Source organism: Ornithorhynchus anatinus, chromosome 7, assembly GCF_004115215.2.
Source record: "Ornithorhynchus anatinus isolate Pmale09 chromosome 7, mOrnAna1.pri.v4, whole genome shotgun sequence".
In the NCBI taxonomy this organism is placed as follows: Eukaryota; Metazoa; Chordata; class Mammalia; order Monotremata; family Ornithorhynchidae; genus Ornithorhynchus; species Ornithorhynchus anatinus.
The window spans coordinates 51,572,393-51,590,577 of record NC_041734.1 but is presented as its reverse complement, the minus strand read 5'-3'; the positions used below and the strand labels follow the sequence as shown (position 1 = coordinate 51,590,577).

Genomic DNA, 18,185 nt, shown 5'->3' with positions numbered 1-18,185 from the left:
TGTTCAGTACGGTGCTCTGCATGCAATAAGTGCTCAGTAAATATAAATAGTAATAATAATAATTGTGGTATTTGTTAAACGCTTGTAGTGGATAGAGCGTGGATCTGGGAGTCAGAAGGTGATGGGTTCTAATCCTGGCTCTGCCACTTGTCTGCTGTGTGACCTTGGGCAAGTCACTTCACTACTCTGTGCCTCAGTTACCTCATCAGTAAAAAGGGGATTGAGATTGTGAGCCCTATGTGGGACAGGGACTGTGTCCAACTCTATTGGCTCGTATCCCCCCCCCCCCCCCAGTGCTTAGTACAGTGCCTGGCACATAGTAAGCACTTTTCAAATGCTATTATTATTATTATTATTGTTATTTTCCAGGTCCATAAGTATTCTGGAGAGTGGAGATAACTTTGGCCGTTTACTGTAAGACGTAGTACGGTGGCCTTTTGAAGAAGGGAGGTAGATCCAAAGGGAACTACCACCCAGAAGCTTTTACCCTTCCTCTGCCCAACTGGTTCTCGGGCTTCTGAACCCTCAGATTATTATGGGGAAATGCGTCCTGGTGTAAAGTCATAGTCAGGTATTGTTGCATTTGGGATCCATTTTGCCAGTGTGCTTCTGGACCCACTGCTTTTAGCCCCTGAGTTTTTTATCTGGAGGGTGATGGGACAGAGGTTTGCCACTGGATGGGTGATGTGGAAGAGGGGATGTGTGAATGTTGATAGCCTCACTCCCTCCTGGTTGTGGTCCTAGAGTGAACAAACACCCCACTGAGTTTAAACTCCAGGCACTGACAGGAATCTTAGAAACTCCTCTAAGGTCACACTCTAGGGCCCCTGGATGTAAACACCACAATTGTTCATTTCCTAAAGTCATTAGCCCTTGTTAACCTGTATCATTAGAAACCATTTCTTTCTCCTCGACGTATAAATGTGTTTTGTTTTCTAATTTGGTATCCTCGATTTTCTGAAACTTTGTAAAACAAAGATTTGCTCCAGAAAATAAAGTAAAATGGTAGGAGGTTATTTGCAGGTCTAATGGTTATTTAGATTCTTGGGATGGGGTAGTGAGAACTTTCTGAAGAAGAAGGGTTTTGAAACTCAATTTGGTTGAGAGAAAATCCTCTATGTCTGTTTAAGATGCCAGTCGGCTGAGGGCGGGTCAAGCCCACCCCTCTTTTGAAGTCAGTCAGTCGTATTTATTGAGCGCTTCCCTGCTCCCCTGCTCCCATTTCCTTGTTCCCGCTTCCTTGCTTCCGCTTCCTTCCTCCTGCTTCCTTGTTTCCGCTTCCCTGCTCCCACTTTCTTACTCCCCTTTCGTTGATCTGGCTTCTCTGCTCCAGTCATTATTCCTTGTGAGTCACAAACTCCTGTCAGTGGGTTGTATGTGAGCCCTGAGTTTGACACGCCTGATCTCACCTCTACTGTAATCGTACTTTCCTAAGTGCTTGCAAAATGCTGGACACATAGTAAGCTAATACTTTAACAGTAATCTAATCCACTAATTCAGCACAGGTGTTGATTGATAATCAGAAACTAATCAGAATCTCCTAAGTGATAATAATTATTATTGGTTTTTTTAAATGTCTACTATGTGCTAAGCATTTTATTAAGCACTGAACTGTAAGCTCATTGTGGGCAGTGAATGCATCTGTTTGTTGTTATATTGTACTCTCCCAAGTACTTAGTAATAGTGTTCCCGCACCCAGTAAGCACTCAATTAATACACTTGACTGACTGATGGGAAATACTTGATAATAAATCAGTGGTATTTATTGAGTGCTTACTGGGTGCAGAGCACTGTACTAAGGGCTTGGGAGAGTTCAGTACAATAGAGTTGGTAAACATGATCCCTGCCCAAAAGGAATGTATGGTATAAAGGGGGAGACAGAGATTAAAATAAATTACAGATAAGGGAGATAGTAGAGTATGTACAGAAATACTGTGGGGCTGAGGTGAGTGTCAGAGTAGTTAAATGCTTAATCAAACCGGCAGAGTCCCTGTCCCGCATGGGGCTCACAGTTTAAGGAGAAGGGTCAACATGTTTTTCATCCTTGTTTTGATGATGAGGAAGCTGAGATACAGTGAAGTCAAGTGCCAAGCCCAAGGTCACACAGCAGTCAAATGGCAGAGCTGGGATTAGAACCCGGGTTATCTGACTCCCAGACCTGTGCTCTAATTTCTAAGCAAGCAACATTTGCTTAAACTAAGATCGTGGGAGATAGCGCCCTTGCAAGAGAGCTTGGGAGAGAAGTGGCAGAAAGAGCCAGGGAGGCCGACATCTCCAAGGACCAAGGATTAAAGCCAAGAACGGAGGCAAGAGTTGCCATAGGATAGGTTATTTTTTTATGATATTCATTAAGCGCTTACTGTGTGCCAGGGACTGTACTAAGTACTGGGGCTCATACAAGCTAATCAGGTTGGGCACAGTCCCTGTCCCCTTTGGTCCCGCATGGGGCTCACAGTATTACAGATGAGAGAACTGAGGCACAGAGAAGCAGCGCGGCTCAGTGGAAAGAGCCTGGACTTGGGAGTCAGAGGTCATGGGTTCTAATCCCAGCTCCACTGCTTGTCAGCTGTGTGACCGTAGGCAAGTCACTTAACTTCTCTGTGCCTCAGTTCCCTCATCTGTAAAATGGGGATTAAGACTGTGAGCCTCATGAGGGACAACCTGATTACCCTGGATCTACCCCAGTGCTTAGAACAGTGCTCTGCACATAGTAAGCACCTAACAAATACCAACATTATTATTATTAAGTGCCTTGCCCAAGGCCACACAGCAGACAAGTGATGGAGCCGGGTTGAGGGAAGAACAGCAGGGTGAGGAGAAGAAACGTGGAAAAGTCTATTGAGGTTTCTCCTTGATCAAGTAATGGGATTTATCGAGCATTTATTTTATGCAGAGTATTTTACTAAGTGCTTGGGAGAGTACAATACAACAGAGTTGGTAAACATGTTCCCTGTCCACAAGGAGTTTACAATTCAGAGGTGACTGTCCTTTCCCTCCTCCCCAAACCAAGGTCCATATGTGACCTTTCTGGCCCTCTTCTCATAGCTAACTGTGGATAGCTCTAACTGACCTCTTCTTCCCCCATCCCTAGTATGGATGCTGTCATCAATATCACAGATTTCTCAATCCCTGCTGTGATTCCCTGCCTCCTTGATGTTTCGTGAGACTTACGGAGTGGTGCATTTAATTCTTTTTCTTTTTTAAAGGTATGCCAGTTTATATTTTTGCTGTGCAGTGGAAAATCAGGATAATGAACTGTTGACACTAGAGATCGTGCACCGATATGTGGAACTACTGGACAAATATTTTGGAAATGTAAGTTTGGATTTTATTTCTAAACAAATTGCAGTTGAGTGAAATTTCTCTGTTGTCCTGACATCTTTATATTTTGCTTTGTTTCTAGGATATATATGTAGTTGATATGAGGGCAGGGTGATAACTATAACAATCTACAATTAAAAAGAGAGCAAGAAATTTTAAGATAATTTGGAGAAACACCTAGCAGAAAGAGCATGGCCCCAGGAATCAGTAGACCTGGGTTCTAATCTTAGCTTCTCCACTTGCCTGCTATGTGACCGTGGGCAAGTCACTTAAGTTATCTGTGCCTCATTTTCCTCATCTGTATAATGGGAATGGAATATCCGTTCTCCCTCCCCATAAGACTGTGAACTCCATGCAGGACAGGAGTTGTGTCTGACCTGATTAAGTACTAAAGTTCTTTGATACTCATCCCAGTCCCACAGTACTTATGCCCATATTTTTGTACCCCAGTGCTTAGTAGAGTGCTTGGTATATAATAGAGAAGCAGCATGGCTCAGTGGAAAGAGCCCGGGCTTAGGAGTCAGAGGTCATGGGTTTGAATTCTGGCTCTGCCACTTGGCAGCTGTGTGACTGTGGGCAAGTCACTTCACTTCTCTGGGCCTCAGTTCCCTCATCTGTAAAATGATGTAAAATGATGAGCCACGAGAAGCAGCGTGGCTCAGTGGAAAGAGCACGGGCTTTGGACTCAGAGGTCATGAGTTCGAATCCCAGCTCTGCCACTTGTCTGCTGTGTGACCTTGGGCAAGTCACTTCACTTCTCTGTGCCTCAGTTACCTCATCTGTAAAATGGGGATGAAGACTGTGAGCCCTACGTGGGACAACCTGATTCCCCTATGTCTACCCCAGCGCTTAGAACAGTGCTCTGCACATAGTAGGCGCTTAACAAATACCAACATTATTATTATTATTAAAATGGGGATTAAGACTGTGAGCTCCATGTGGGACAACCTGATTCCCCTGTTTCTACCCCAGCGCTTAGAAAAGTGCTCTGCACATAGTAAGCGCTTAACAAATACCAACATTATTATCACTATCATTATTGTTATTATAAGTATCACTTTCCTGGGCTGGGAGAAGCCCACATCTGCCAGCATCTAAATGAATTTAAGGTAGCAGGTTGGTGATTGAGAAATCCCTTCACTGGCCCCTGAGACCCCTAAAGAGGCTCCTGGACACCCCAGGGTATGAGGAGGAAACTGATAGCTTGGCCGTGTTAGGTGCTGACCCAGAGAAATTCAGCAGAGATGGTAGATGTCCTCAGACATTCCCGTTAAGAAATTCTACTAACTGATCATCAGGCCTGAAACGGAGGATCAGTGTGGTCTAGTAGATAGAGCATGGGCCTGGGAGTCAAAAGGACCTGGTTCTAGTCCCAGCTTCACTGTCTACTGTGTGACCTCGGACAAGTTACTTCACTTCTCTGTGCCTCGGTTACCTCATCTGTAAAATGGGGATTATGACTGTGAGCCCCATGTGGGACGTGGACTGCGTCCAACCCGATTACCTTGTATCTACCCCAGTTCTTAGATCAGTGCCTGGCACACAATAAATGCTTAAGAGATCCCATTAAAAAATAAATGAAGGTACTACTTGGAATCAGTCAATCACTCAATCATATTTAATAAGCACTTAATGTGTGCAGAACGATGTACTAAATGCCTGGGAGAGTACAATTCCAGAGAGTTGGTAGACACATTCCCTCCCTACATCAAGTTTGCAGTCTAGAGCCGGAGACAGACATTACTATAAATAAATAAGTTACGGAAATGTAAGTGCTGTGGAGCTGAGGGAGGGGTGAATAAAGAATGCTAATCCAAGTGCAAGGGTGAACAGAAGAGAGTGGGAGAAGAGGATATGAGGGCTTAGTCGGGGAAGATCTCGTGGAGGAGATGGGCTTTTAATAAGTCCATAAAGGGAGGAGAGTGATTGTCTGTTGGATATGAAGAGTGGAAGCGTTCCAGGCCAGAAGGAGGACGTGGGTGAGAGGTCAGTGGCGAGATATACGAGATCAAGGTACAGTGAGTAGATTGGCATTAGAGGAGAAAAGTGTGCCGGCTGGGTTGTAGTAGGAAATCAGGGAGGTAAGGTGGAATGTGGCAAGGTGACTCATTGCTTTAAAGCCTGTGGTAAGGAGTTTTTATTTGCAATGGTGGATGGATAACCACTGGAGATTCTTCTGGAACCATGGAGTGAGTGTTTTCATAGGAAAATGAGCCAAGCAGTGGAGCCAAGTATGCCCTGGAGTGGGGAGAGACAGAAATAATCAAGGTGGGATGGGATAAATGCTTGAATTAACATGGTAGCAGTTGGGATAGAGAGGAAAGAACTGATTTTAGGGATGTTGTGAAGGTTGAACCTACAGGATTTGGTGACACTGAATAGGTGGGTTGAATGAGAGACGTGAATAAAGGATAATACCAAGTTTACTTGCGTGTGGGACAGGAAGGTTGGTGGTGCTGTCTGCAGTGATGGGAAAGTCATGGGGACGACAGGATTTGGTTGGGAATGTAAAGAGTTCGGTTGGAACTTGGAACCAGTTTATTTTAGCCTGATCTGCCCTGGCAGGTGTTGTGCCCCCCCAAAAATATTTGTTTCAGCAAACAAGCATTTTAATGGAAACAATCGTTGCATTCTAAAACTTCAATTATAATGGAGCTATTCAGTCTGTGGCCATTCAGTGAAGGCTTGTAGGCAGATTGAGATTTCAAAATATCGCCCCTCATTGTTTCAATTACGTGAGCTCTGTCAGCTCTCAAGCCGGTCTCCACGCTACTTATCCTTCTTCCTCTACACCCCAGCTCAGAAATTTCGCTCCTCTCAATCCAACCTACTCACTGAGCCCCAGTCTCAGCTCTCTCTTTGACCTCTTGCTCACATCCTCCCTCCAGCCTGAAACTCCCTCTCCCTTTCCATTTGGCAGACGACTGCTCTCCCCAACTTCAAAGCCTTTCTAAAAATCAAGGCTCCTCCAAGAAGCCTTCCCTGCTTACTCTCATCTCTGATTTCACCCCAGTTGCCATTCCAGCACTTCCATGTCACCTAAACACTTGCGTACTGACTTCCCACCCTCATAAGCATTTATGTTCGTATCTTTAAGATATGTTGTTTTCCTCAACCTGTAATTATTTTAATGTCAGTCTTCCCCGCTAGACTGTAAGCTCTTTGTGGTTGGGGCTTGTGTCTACTAACTGTACTGTACTCTCTCAAGCAAATAGTCTGCACAGAGAAAGCGCCCGAGGAATATAACTGAGTGCTAAAAGCTTAGTACAGTGCTTTGCACACAGTAAATGCTCAGTAAATGCGATTGATCGTGCACTCCCTGATAGCGTTATTTTCAAAATGTTTTGGCTGTTGAACCAGAAACTATTTGGCAACTTTTCATCTCTAGAATCTGGTGCCAAGCCAAAGCCTACCCAACCAAATCTTTTCAAACTTGTTTTTAATTCTTCATGGTGGTGTCATAATGAGCCAGGAAGCCTCCTTAAAGATCCCAGCAGACAAACCGGGTTGGTCAGTGGACAGATCATGCGACCAGATCCTTCTTCCTAGATGTGCACTTTTGGTTTCAAAAGGATGTGCACAGGAGAAAGGTTTCTTCTCTCCACCAGGATGATATGGTTACTTTTATGTCATCACCCGTTCCACTTTCTGACCTTGACTGGCTCTGATGCTCTGGCTCTTTCTCCTTGGTGAGGAGAGGAATAAAATTGCAGACTTTCCCCCCCAAATCAGGGTTCCCGCAGCCACTGGGGTAGCTGGGGCAGCAGTCCCGGGACCTGAGGGCTTCTGGGGTGGCTTTACGTCGTGAGGCTGATCCATAGTCATTTTAGGGTCCATGTGCTTTCAGAGTCAAGGCACTGTGGTAACTCTAGGGTTGGACTTCGAGGTGATAAGTGGTAGTAATAATTGTGGTATTTAAGTGCTTATTATGTGCCCTGTAGACTGTAAACTCACTGTGGGCAGGGAATGTCTGCTATATTATTACAGTGTACTCTCCCAAGTGCTTAGTTCAGTGCTCTGCACATAGTAAGCACTCAATAAATACCGATTGATGGATTGCCACGCACCCTACTAAGTGCTGGGGTAGTTACAAGATCATCAGGTCCCACATGGGGCTCACGCTGTAAGTAGGAGGGAGATCAGGTATTGAATCCCCATTTTACAGATGAGAGAATTGAGACCCAAGGAAGATCAGTGACTGGTCCAAGTCACAGAGCAGGCAAGTGGCAGAATCAGAATTAGAATCCAGGTCCTCTGACTCCCCAGGCCCATGCTCCTTTCACTAGGCCACGCTGCTTTTAAGTGGCTGAATAGCACCCAAGGCAGTTGTCTTGTTGCCTGTTCAGTAGGTCAAGTTTTGTCTGATTACCAGAAGGCAGAAAATCATCCCTTCACAAGAAAGAAGCTGGCCAGCTTCTGGACTCAGCCTTGTAGCGTGTGTGAGGAATCGGGGAATTCCCAAGGCAGGTGGTGGCCTTCTCCTCCTCCTCCAACTTCACGTTAATCCATGCTCGGGAATGTGGGGAAGACATCTAACCCACTCTTTATCTGTCTCCCCCAATAGTAATAATATTAGTAAGTGGTATTTGTTAAGTATATTACTATGTGCCAGGCACTGTACTAAGCGCTGGGGTGGATACAGGCCAATCGGGTTGGGATGCAGTCCACGTCCCACATAGGGTTCACAGTCGTAACCCCCATTTTACAGATGAGGTAACCGAGGCACAGAGAAGTTAAGTGACGCCCAAAGTCACACAGCGCAGATGAATGATGGAACCAGAATTAGAACCCAGGTCCTCTGACTCCCGGGCCTCGCTCCTTCCACTAGGCCATGCTGTTTCCCCTCTGGATTCTGAGCTCATTCATTCATTCAGTCATATTTATTGATCACTTATTATGTGCAGAGCACTGGAGCTTGCCCGCTTCTGTTATATTCCCACGAGCACTTAGTACAGGGCCTAGCGGCACATAGCGCTTAACAAATACCAACATCATCATCATCATCACTCAGTAAATGCTCCCAAAAAAACCTTTAGATTGATTGATCCTAAGAAAGACTGTTTATTCAGACCAGCAAGCCGTGTGGTACAACGATGCTCGAGCGAAGAGTCCAGGTCTGTTTGAGCACACTCCTGTGATTGCTGTATTTCCCCAATCCTTCACTCTTCCCTAAATCCCTTTGTTTTCCTCTGTGTTTTTGCCACAAATAATAATAATAATGTTGGTATTTGTTAAGCGCTTACTATGTGCAGAGCACTGTTCTAAGCGCTGGGGGAGTTACAGGGTCATCAGAGTGTCCCACGTGAACTCACAGTTAATCCCCATTTTACAGATGAGGTAACTGAGGCACAGAGAAGTTAAGTGACTTGCCCACAGTCACACAGCTGACAGGCGGCAGAGCCGGGAGTCGAACTCATGACCTCTGACTCCGAAGCCCAGGCTCTTTCCACTGAGCCACGCTGCTTCCCTGCTCAATGCTTTGTCACAGAATGACCCAGCTGTGGCAACGTGACATGGAGAGGACTTTTGCTCATGGCTCAGTTGATTAAATTTGAACCAGAGACCTGAAAGTGACAGAGCAACTTGGAAAGGAATATGGCTTTTGTTCAGTGCCAGCTCACGTCAATAAAAAACAGTGAAAGTGCCAGGAGCCCTGTTTCTGCTAGAAATCTCTATTCCTCCATCTCTGATCCTCCGTCTTAACCATGAGAAGGTGTTTCGAAGTCAAGACGGTGAAGAATTATTTTAGCCCTTCTTTTGCCGACCAAAAATAAAGTTCTAAAATGTTTTCTTGACATCAGTGGCACGGTGTGCTCTCCCAAGCACTTAATATGGTCTGCTCTGCATACCATACATGGTCAGTAAATACCGCTAACTGGTTTGGTTGCTTAAGAATAAAAACTTGCTAAGTAAAGATACATATGTTCATCATACTTATTAATTTTTCAAATGGTACTTGTTAAGCACTTACCCTGCACCAGGCACTGTCTTCAACACAAGCATAGATACAGGACAATCAGGTGGACAGAGTCCCCGTTCCACATGGGCCTCTCAGTTTTACTCCCCATTTTGCAGATTCATTCATTCAATAGTATTTATTGAGCGCTTACTATGTGCAGAGCACTGTACTAAGCGCTTGGAATGGACAAATCGGTAACAGATAGAGACGGCCCCTGCCCTTTGACGGGCTTACGGTCTAATCGGGGGAGACGGACAGACGAGAACGATGGCAATAAATAGAATCGAGGGGAAGAACATCTCATTAAAACAATAACAAATTAATAGAATCAAGGTGATGTGCATCTCATTAACAAAATAAATAGGGTGATGAAAATACATACAGTTGAGCGGACGAGTACAGTGCTGAGGGGATGGGACCGGGGGGGGGGGGATGGTGGGGAGCAGATGAGGTAACTGAGGTACAGGGTAGTTAAGTGACTCGCCCAAGGTCACCCAGCAGACAAATATTATTGAAACCATACCTGTGCAGAGCACTGTATCAAGTGCTCCTCTCCAACTAGAGAATCAGTGTGGATTAATGGCAGGAGCCCAGGCTTGGGAATCAGAGGACTTGGGTTCTAATCTCAGCTCCGCTGCTTGTCTGCTGTGTGACCTTGGGCAAGCCACTTCTCTGTGCCTCAGTTACCTCATCTGGAAAATGGGAATTAAGATTTTGAGCCCCACCTGGGACAGCCTGATTATCTTGTATCTACCCCAGTGCTTAGTACGGTGCTTGGCACATAGTAAGCGCTTAACAAATACCAACATTATTATTACTACCACCCAGTCTCCCATTGGTTCCTCTCAAACCAAGCTACTCACTGTGCCTCACCGTCACTTTTGTCACCAGAGGCCTCTTGCTCCCTCTCTTTTGCCTGGGACTCTCCCCCGCGCTTCCTATCTGGCAGACCTCTGCTCTTCCCATCTTCAAAGCCCTCCTGAAATCACAGCTCCTCCAGGAGGCCTTCCTTGATTAATCACTTATGTTCCCACCCTGTTTATTCCCCCTAAGGCTACTTCAGGATTTCCACATCACTTAAACATTTGGGTACCCACTCCCCGTCTGTTCCTTCCCACCCTTCAATGCCACCAGACTGTAAGAGCCTTGCAGGCCGGGATTATTTCTATCAACTGTTGTATTCTCACAAGTGCTCGGTATGTTCAAAAATGCTATCGATGGATTGATTGAAAAGATAAAAATCCTAGCCTATATGTTCAGTGAGGCAGAATAAATACTAATTGGTGGTTAGGACCAGATTGCCAACATTACCATAGCTCTTAAAATGTACATCTTGACTGTATCTGCTCTTCCACAAAAGTTAAAAAGCCTCCAGGTTCCCTTTAAAAGGTGCTTTTTTTCATATTAATGCTGAAGATTTTCTTTGACACCCTTCCCACCCCATTACCCTAAGACAGACCTTAGAAACCCTGCTTTTCTGTAGGGGGTAAATAAAAACCTTCTAATTACTTATACTTAGCACCTTTTATAGTACTTTGTAATCTTCAAAGCGATTTAGGAAGATTAGCTACCTAAATCTTTTCATCATCTTCAAGTGGCGGGTAAGTAGCATTAGCCCCGTTAAAGAGAGGCTAAATGGAAATGCCCAAAACCCCAGAGTAGATTAGGCTCAGGGAATAAAAGATAAGGAACACCCAGGGTCTATGCCAAAGCATAGAAGCAGCATGGCTTGGTGGAAAGAGCCCGGGCTTGAGAGTCAGAGGATGTGGGTTCTAATACTGGCTCCCCCACTTTTCTGTTGTATGGCCTTGGACAAGCCACTTAATGTCTCTGTGCCTCAGTCACCTCATCTGTAAAATGAGGATTAAGACTCTGAGCCCCAAGTGGGACAACCTGATTACCTTGTATCTACCCCAGTGCTTAGAACAGTGCTTGGCACATAGTAAGCACTTAACAAATGCCATAATTATTATTATTAAAGACACAATCCTTTCCTCAGAAGTACATCTTTGCCCCATCAAAACTCAAGGATTGTAGGGCCTGCTGAAATGCTCGTAGCATGAATTTTTTAAAATGGACAATTTTGAGGGCCTGTTGTCAGCGTGCCTTAGTGGATAGAGCACAGACCTGGGATTCAGAAGGACCTGGACTCTAATCCCGGCTATGCCACTGGCCTGCTGTATGACCTTGGGCAAATCACTTAATTTCTCTGGGCCTTAGTTTCCTCATCTGTAAATTGAGGATTAAAACAGTGAGCCCCACATGGAACAGGGACTGTGTCCAACCCCATTAACTTGTATCTACCCCAGTGCTTAGTTCAGTGCCTGGCACATAGTAAGCACTTAACAAATACTACAATTATTATTACTCCCTAGAAACATTCTTTCACAAGGATTGTGTCAAATTGAAACCAGAATGAAATTTTATGGAACTTTATTCCCACCCCTATTGGGCCTCTTGCCAGGCAGAATATGAGACACATCATCATAAATTGTTTTTTTTAATTGATTTTGAACATATAGTTATTGCTGCTTCCATTTTATGTATTTTAATTGAATGTTGCTGATTGTGCCTTGAGGTGATTTTCTCATGGAGGGTGTCATGAATAATAAGCTGAATAGCAGGTATGAGACCTGTGTGGGTGTGGGTGGGACCCACAGCTCAAAATATACTTAGAAATTTAGCTTCAAAATTTATTCATGTCACGTTAATCGTCATCGACAATATTTTTTAAAGCACTCAGCTGCAAGATGCGCTCTTCAGAGTAAGTAGACCACACAATCTCTGCCCCTCTAGTAGCTTCCAACCAAAGATGGATAATACTGACGTGGGTGAATTTAGTTGTGATATTAAGGCAAATGAACACCCATCTTTTATGGATGAATCAATTTGCTGTCGGATAATCACTCGATCAGTGATATTTATTGAGTGCTTATTGGGTGCAAAGCACTGTAGTAAGTGCTTGGGAGAGCACAGGCCAACAGAGTAGGTAGACACGTTCCCTGACCACAGGAGTTTACAGTTTAGAGGAGAAGACAGATATTAAAAAAGTGCTGTGGGGCTGAGGTTGGGGTGAGTCTCAAGTGTTTATAGATCCAAGTGCATAGGTGACACAGAAGAGAGAGAGTAGGGGAAATGAGGATTTAGTTGGAGAAGGCCCTTTGGAGGGCTTGTGATTTTAATAAGGCTTTGAAGGTGGGGAGAGGGATGGTTTGTTGTATATCAAATGGGAGGGAGCTCGGGCCAGAGGAATACATGGATGAGTGATCAGCGGCAAGATAGATGAGATCGAGGTATGGTGAGAAGGTCAGCGTTATCGGAGTGAAGTGCTTGGGAAATCAGTGAGGTAAGGCAGTAGCAGAAATAGTATTTACTAAGCACTTACTGTGTGCAGATCATTGAACGAAGTTAGGACCAGCCCGGCGGCAGAGGACTTTTTTCCTCTGCCTCCCACCATCTAACTGTGGGAGTCCCCCAAGGCTCAGTTCTGGGTCCCTTCTACTCTCCATCTACACCTAGTCCCTTGGAGAACTCATTTGCTCCCACAGCTTCAACTACCATCTCTGTGTGGGTGATTCCCAAATCTACCTCTCCAGCCTGGACCTCTCTCTCTGTAGTCTCACATCTCTTCATTTCCCCAGGACACCTCTACTTGGATATTATCGTGATACCTCAGACTTAATATGTCCAAATCAGAATTCATTTTTTCACCCAAACCATGATCTCCCCATCTGTCTCATCAGTGTAGAGAACACCACTAACCTCCCTGTTTCAACAGCTAGTACTTTGCCATAACTTTGACTCATCTCTCGTAATCCACACATATGTTTAATCTGTAACAAAATCCTTTTGGTCCTACCTTCACAACGGCTGTAGAATCTGCCCTTTCCTCTCCATCCAAACCGCTACCATGCTGAGCCAAGCATTCGTCATTTCCAGCTTTGACTACTAAATCAGCCTCTTTGCTGACCTTCTTCCTCCTGTCTCTCCCCTCTCCAGGCCATATATCACTCTGCTCCCTGGATCATTTTTTCTGAAAAACCTTTCAGTCCCTATCTCTCCAGTCCTCAAAGATCTCCAGTGGTTGCTCATCCATCTCTGCACAAAACAGAAAATTCCTCACTATTGGCTTCAAGGCACTGGATCAGAGATCTCCCTCCTTCCTAAACTTCACCCATCTAATGTCCGTCTCTCCCTGTAGACTGTAAGCTCCTTTTGGGCAGAGATTGTGTCTTCGATCTCCGTCGTATCGTATTCCCCCAAGCACTTAATACAATGCTCCGTACAAAGTAAGGGCTCAATAAAGACCATGACTGATAGATTGAAGTGGTGGTGATGCTAATTAAAAATACAGTGGTACATCACTCCTCAGTTTGAGCAAGAAGCCAAGTCAAATTTCCAAGAATCAATCATATTTATTGAACATTCACTGTGTGCTGAGCACTGTATTAAGCGCTTGGGAGAATACAACCTAACGGAGTTGGTAGACATGTTCCCTGCCCACGACGAGCTTCATTCTAGAAGAGAACGACGTCTGTTTTAATTTGTATAGTGTGAAGTGTGAACAAAAATGAGATAAATGAACCTGAGAAAGACCATCTGTCTTTGAATTTCTGATTCTTAAAAATCAACCTGGATAACAATAAATTGGAATCCAGATAAGAGAGGACTCCAGTGAGCTCCCAGAGGAGGGAAAACAGTAAGGTGGGTACAAGTTGTGCTAGGTTCTGAACGTTCATCTGAGTCAGGATTAAGGTGTCCTTTGGCAGAGAAGCATTGCCTGGGAAGACTTACTACAGTGCTGTGCACACAGTAAGCGCTCAATAAATACAACTGAATGAATTTGGAAGCAAGAATGAACTAGGGGTGGGAGAAGGGGAGGGTTGAGGTGAACTCTTGAATTCTTTCAGCCCTGTATTCTAATTCAATGAGAAAACATGACATACAACTAAATGCTCTGTTGTGTAGACATTTTATATTTTGATGATTTGAGGTCTGAAATTCTCAAACCCCATGTTTTTCAGAAAAGTACTAGAAATACTGTCAGTATTTTATTAGCCTGCCACAAGGGTGCATCTGATGAACAGTTTTGACAGCATAACAGATGTTTGCATATGAATACACACCTTATCAAAATCTTAATTTTCATCCCACTAGGTCTGTGAGCTGGATATTATCTTTAATTTTGAAAAGGCTTATTTTATTCTTGACGAGTTTATAATGGGTGGAGAAATCCAAGAGACGTCAAAAAAATTGGCAGTCAAAGCCATAGAAGACTCTGATATGTTACAGGAGGTAAGAACAGCAGCCAACAGAATCCCATGCAGAACAGGGAGATGACATTACTCAGGGATTTTGAAAAAGGCTTTTAGTGAAACTGTGGGCAGATTCATATGACAATTATCCAGATAATTATCCAGAACACTTTGACCCAATTATTGGAGCATTTTAGGAGGAAAGTATTTTTTGGCTTGAATTATCTGAATTAAAACCTTAATTCTTTATTTCCTTTCATGCGTGAAAACCCACCCTCACTGTGAGTGTGCATGCTGGCAATTCTGTGAGAGGTAGCAATGGTTCTGTGCTATTTTAATTTCATTTTCTTATAGCTTGTACAGCTAATTCCAAAAATGTATCGGAAAGCAGAAGAGTAAAACATTTTATATCACTTACTAGAAATATTATTTCATTCATTTCAATCATTCAGTCATATTTATTGAGTGCTTACTGTGTGCAAGCGCTTGGAAAGTACAATTCGGGCTTGGAAAGTACAATTCGGTTGTACAATTCAATACAATTACTGAAAATGGAATTCACCAATTTTGTTAAACAATTTTGACACAACTTCGAGTGTAACTTTTGGTCTACTCTTGTGCTCATAAATAAATTAGGAGCACAGGAGACTTGTATGCAAAGATATCTGTAATCAGAAGCAGGTCCTGCAAATTTCAGTAATTGTTCCCAGATTACCACATGAGTGATTCTTTTACACTGAGGCCTAGCATTTGCATCAAATTTTTTTCCCCCCAGTATTCGTTAAGCACTTACTTTGTGCTAGACACCGCACATTCCGGCTCTGCCACTTGTCAGCTGTGTGACTGTGGGCAAGTCACTTAACTTCTCTGTAAAATGGGGATGAAGACTGTGAACCTAACTTGAGACAACCTGATTACCCTGTATCTACCCCGGCGCTTAGAACAGTGCTCTGCCCATAGGAAGTGTTTAACAAATACCAACATTATTATTATTATGGGTAGATACAGGATAATCAGGTTGGACACAGTCCATATCCCACAAGAAGTTCATAGTCTTAATCCCCATTTTACAGATGAGGTAACTGAGGTACAGAGAAGTGAAATGACTTGCGCAAGGTCACAAAACAGATGTGGCAGAGCTGCGATTAGAACCCAGGTCCTTCTGACTCCCAAGCCCTTGCTCTATCCACTGAACCGTGCTCCTCTCTTCATCAGGAAATAAGCAGCGTTTTCTACTGCCCCAGAATTCTGTAGAAGACAACTGCCCAGAGGATTAGGGGTTTGGGGTTTTAGCTGCCTCTTTGAACGTAGGGTTTAGACACTTTGGAGTTTCCTTTTGGGAGCACATCTTTGCTCCTCTAGTGTTTACCTTCTCACTTTGCCTCGATCTCTCCTGTCTCACCTCAGACCCCTCGCCCACATCCTGCCTCTGGCCTGGAACACCCTTCCTCCTTTAATCCTACAGTCATCCACTCTCCCCTGCTTCAAAGCTTTAATGAAGGCACACCTCCTCCAAGAGGCCTTCCCAGACCAAATCCCACTTTTCCTCATCTCCCACCCTGCGTCACCCTTAGTCCCTTTGCTCTTTCCCCCTCCCAGCCCCCAAAGCATTTATGTACGTGTTTGTCATTTTATTTTATCTCCCTCCCTCTCAACTGTGGGCAGGGAATGTCACTGTTAATTGTTGTATTGTACTTTCCCAAGCGCTTATTATGCTCTGCACACAGTAAACACTCCATAAATACCACCGTATGATTGAATGAATGTTGATAAGCTATCGAAGCTGAATTAATGAACGCGATGGAAGCCCCGAGTGGTTACTTGCCAGATTGGGCTAGTACCGAGTGGTTCCCGTGACTCATGGAAGGTCCTTTAAATTTGCCACTCTCCCATCTGTGTCTGAGTCAAAGCTGTGTTGTTCTAATTGGCCCTATTAGTATTCTACAGTTATTAATTAATGACAGCTATTTAGTACCGGAACATATTAGTTTTTCTATCAAGCCCAAGATTTCTTGAGTAAATTAGAATACCTTTTAAATGGAAAATTACTTCTGAATGGTTTTCCTTTAATGGTAAAATGGATTGATTTTGCATGCTATAGAAAGCTGTGGTTTTCTGTGAAACTTTATACATATAATTATTTTTGTATTATATATGCCCACTTATATAATATACAAAAATCCATTTATTTTTCAGACAATGGAGGAATACATGAACAAACCTACATTTTAATATCTATCAAATCTACTTGAAGACTAAAAAAACCTGTATACTGTAAACACACAAAACTCAACATGCTGCAATTCATTTCTTAAGTGCCAGAGCCTCTAAAAATACCAAAAAGAACTAAGGGGAACTATGTGCAAATTAGTAAAATTTTCAATTTGGTTAATATAACATATTTATATGATTACACATCTGTATTATATGTAAAATAAATTCTATCTAGCACTGTTGGAATTTTTTAAATCATTGTATTATCCACTCTAATTTGTTTGATATCAGGATTTTAGCTACAAAATTAAATTTTGATATGTTACCGAGAAATAACTAGCAATATATTTTTCCTTATTTTGAGCCACCACTGACAACCGGAGGCTCTTTTGTACAATGTGATTTTATTGACTGTTTTGCATACCTGGGGTAACAATGATTCCTTTTCTAAATATCGAGTTTTTTATTGAATATAATTCCACAATGATTTAATGACGTCAGACACTGCGACAATTTTTCTGTCAACTTAAATGCAAATATATAGGTCTGATCCTTAAATTTGTAATTTCTAGTTAATAAGAGAAATATGTACTTTGGGGAACACTGAAGTAGTGAATAGTAGATATACACATATTTAATATACATATATTCATGTATATTTTCAACAACTGTCTAGGTTGGGAATTTTTCTCCCATTTTTTGCTAAAAAGAGAAATGGGATAGCACCATTTGGCTGTATTTTTTATTCCAAAAATATATATATATATATATATATATATAACTATATATTCCTGAATGACGGGCCCAGTTAGGCTTCTAACAGCTTGAGTGATGGGATAACGATGATGATGATGTGTCCATGAGATAGTGGGTAAAATTCAGTATCAAAAAGACTTTCTTAGAGGGTCTTATTGTCTCACACCTAGTGGGTGCTCAGAAAGTATGTGGGGGTATTTGTCACCTTTCTGTCTCTGAACACACAAATTCACTAGAAGCTGAGTTTTTCTTGTATTTGGGAGAGTAGAATCTGACCCTCCCATAGGAAATATTTCTTAATTACCAGCTCAATTTGTGTATTTTCTGTATTTTGAAGTGGAATACTAATCGGCTTCTAAATCCTATAAGGCAATGGCAGTGGGAAGAGAGTGAAAGTTACGGGTATGTTTGACAGGAGCCAGTCTGTATCGTATGAAGGAAAATGATCAATGCTTTGAAAAAAATGAATAAAGAAACAAAATCAATTGTGCTGTCCTTGGTTTCTGACGAGGACATAAAAATTATTATGTAGCTTTTCTCAGTGGCTTCCTGGGAGTTGTAGCGTTGAGGGATTGCTGGAAACAGTCATCAAAAGGGTTATTCAGAGACAAAGGACCCTTAAAATCATCAGGAAGATCAGAGATAGTATTCCTGGGAGGCAAGTGTGCCTGTCTTTGGAG

At 43.1% G+C, this 18,185-nt stretch overlaps 1 protein-coding gene across 1 annotated transcript in view; it reads left to right on the top strand.

Annotated features, from left to right (window-relative positions):
* The window catches only part of AP1S3 (adaptor related protein complex 1 subunit sigma 3), a 48,301-nt gene extending 30,311 nt beyond the window's left edge, over positions 1-17,990 (top strand). The window contains exons 3-5 of the mRNA XM_029069010.2: positions 3,207-3,315; positions 14,438-14,575; positions 16,732-17,990. Of these exons, the coding sequence (XP_028924843.1) occupies positions 3,207-3,315; positions 14,438-14,575; positions 16,732-16,767 (283 nt within the window). The 3' untranslated portion in view covers positions 16,768-17,990. The remainder of the gene's footprint in view (positions 1-3,206; positions 3,316-14,437; positions 14,576-16,731) is intronic.
* Positions 17,991-18,185: the final 195 nt, after the last annotated feature.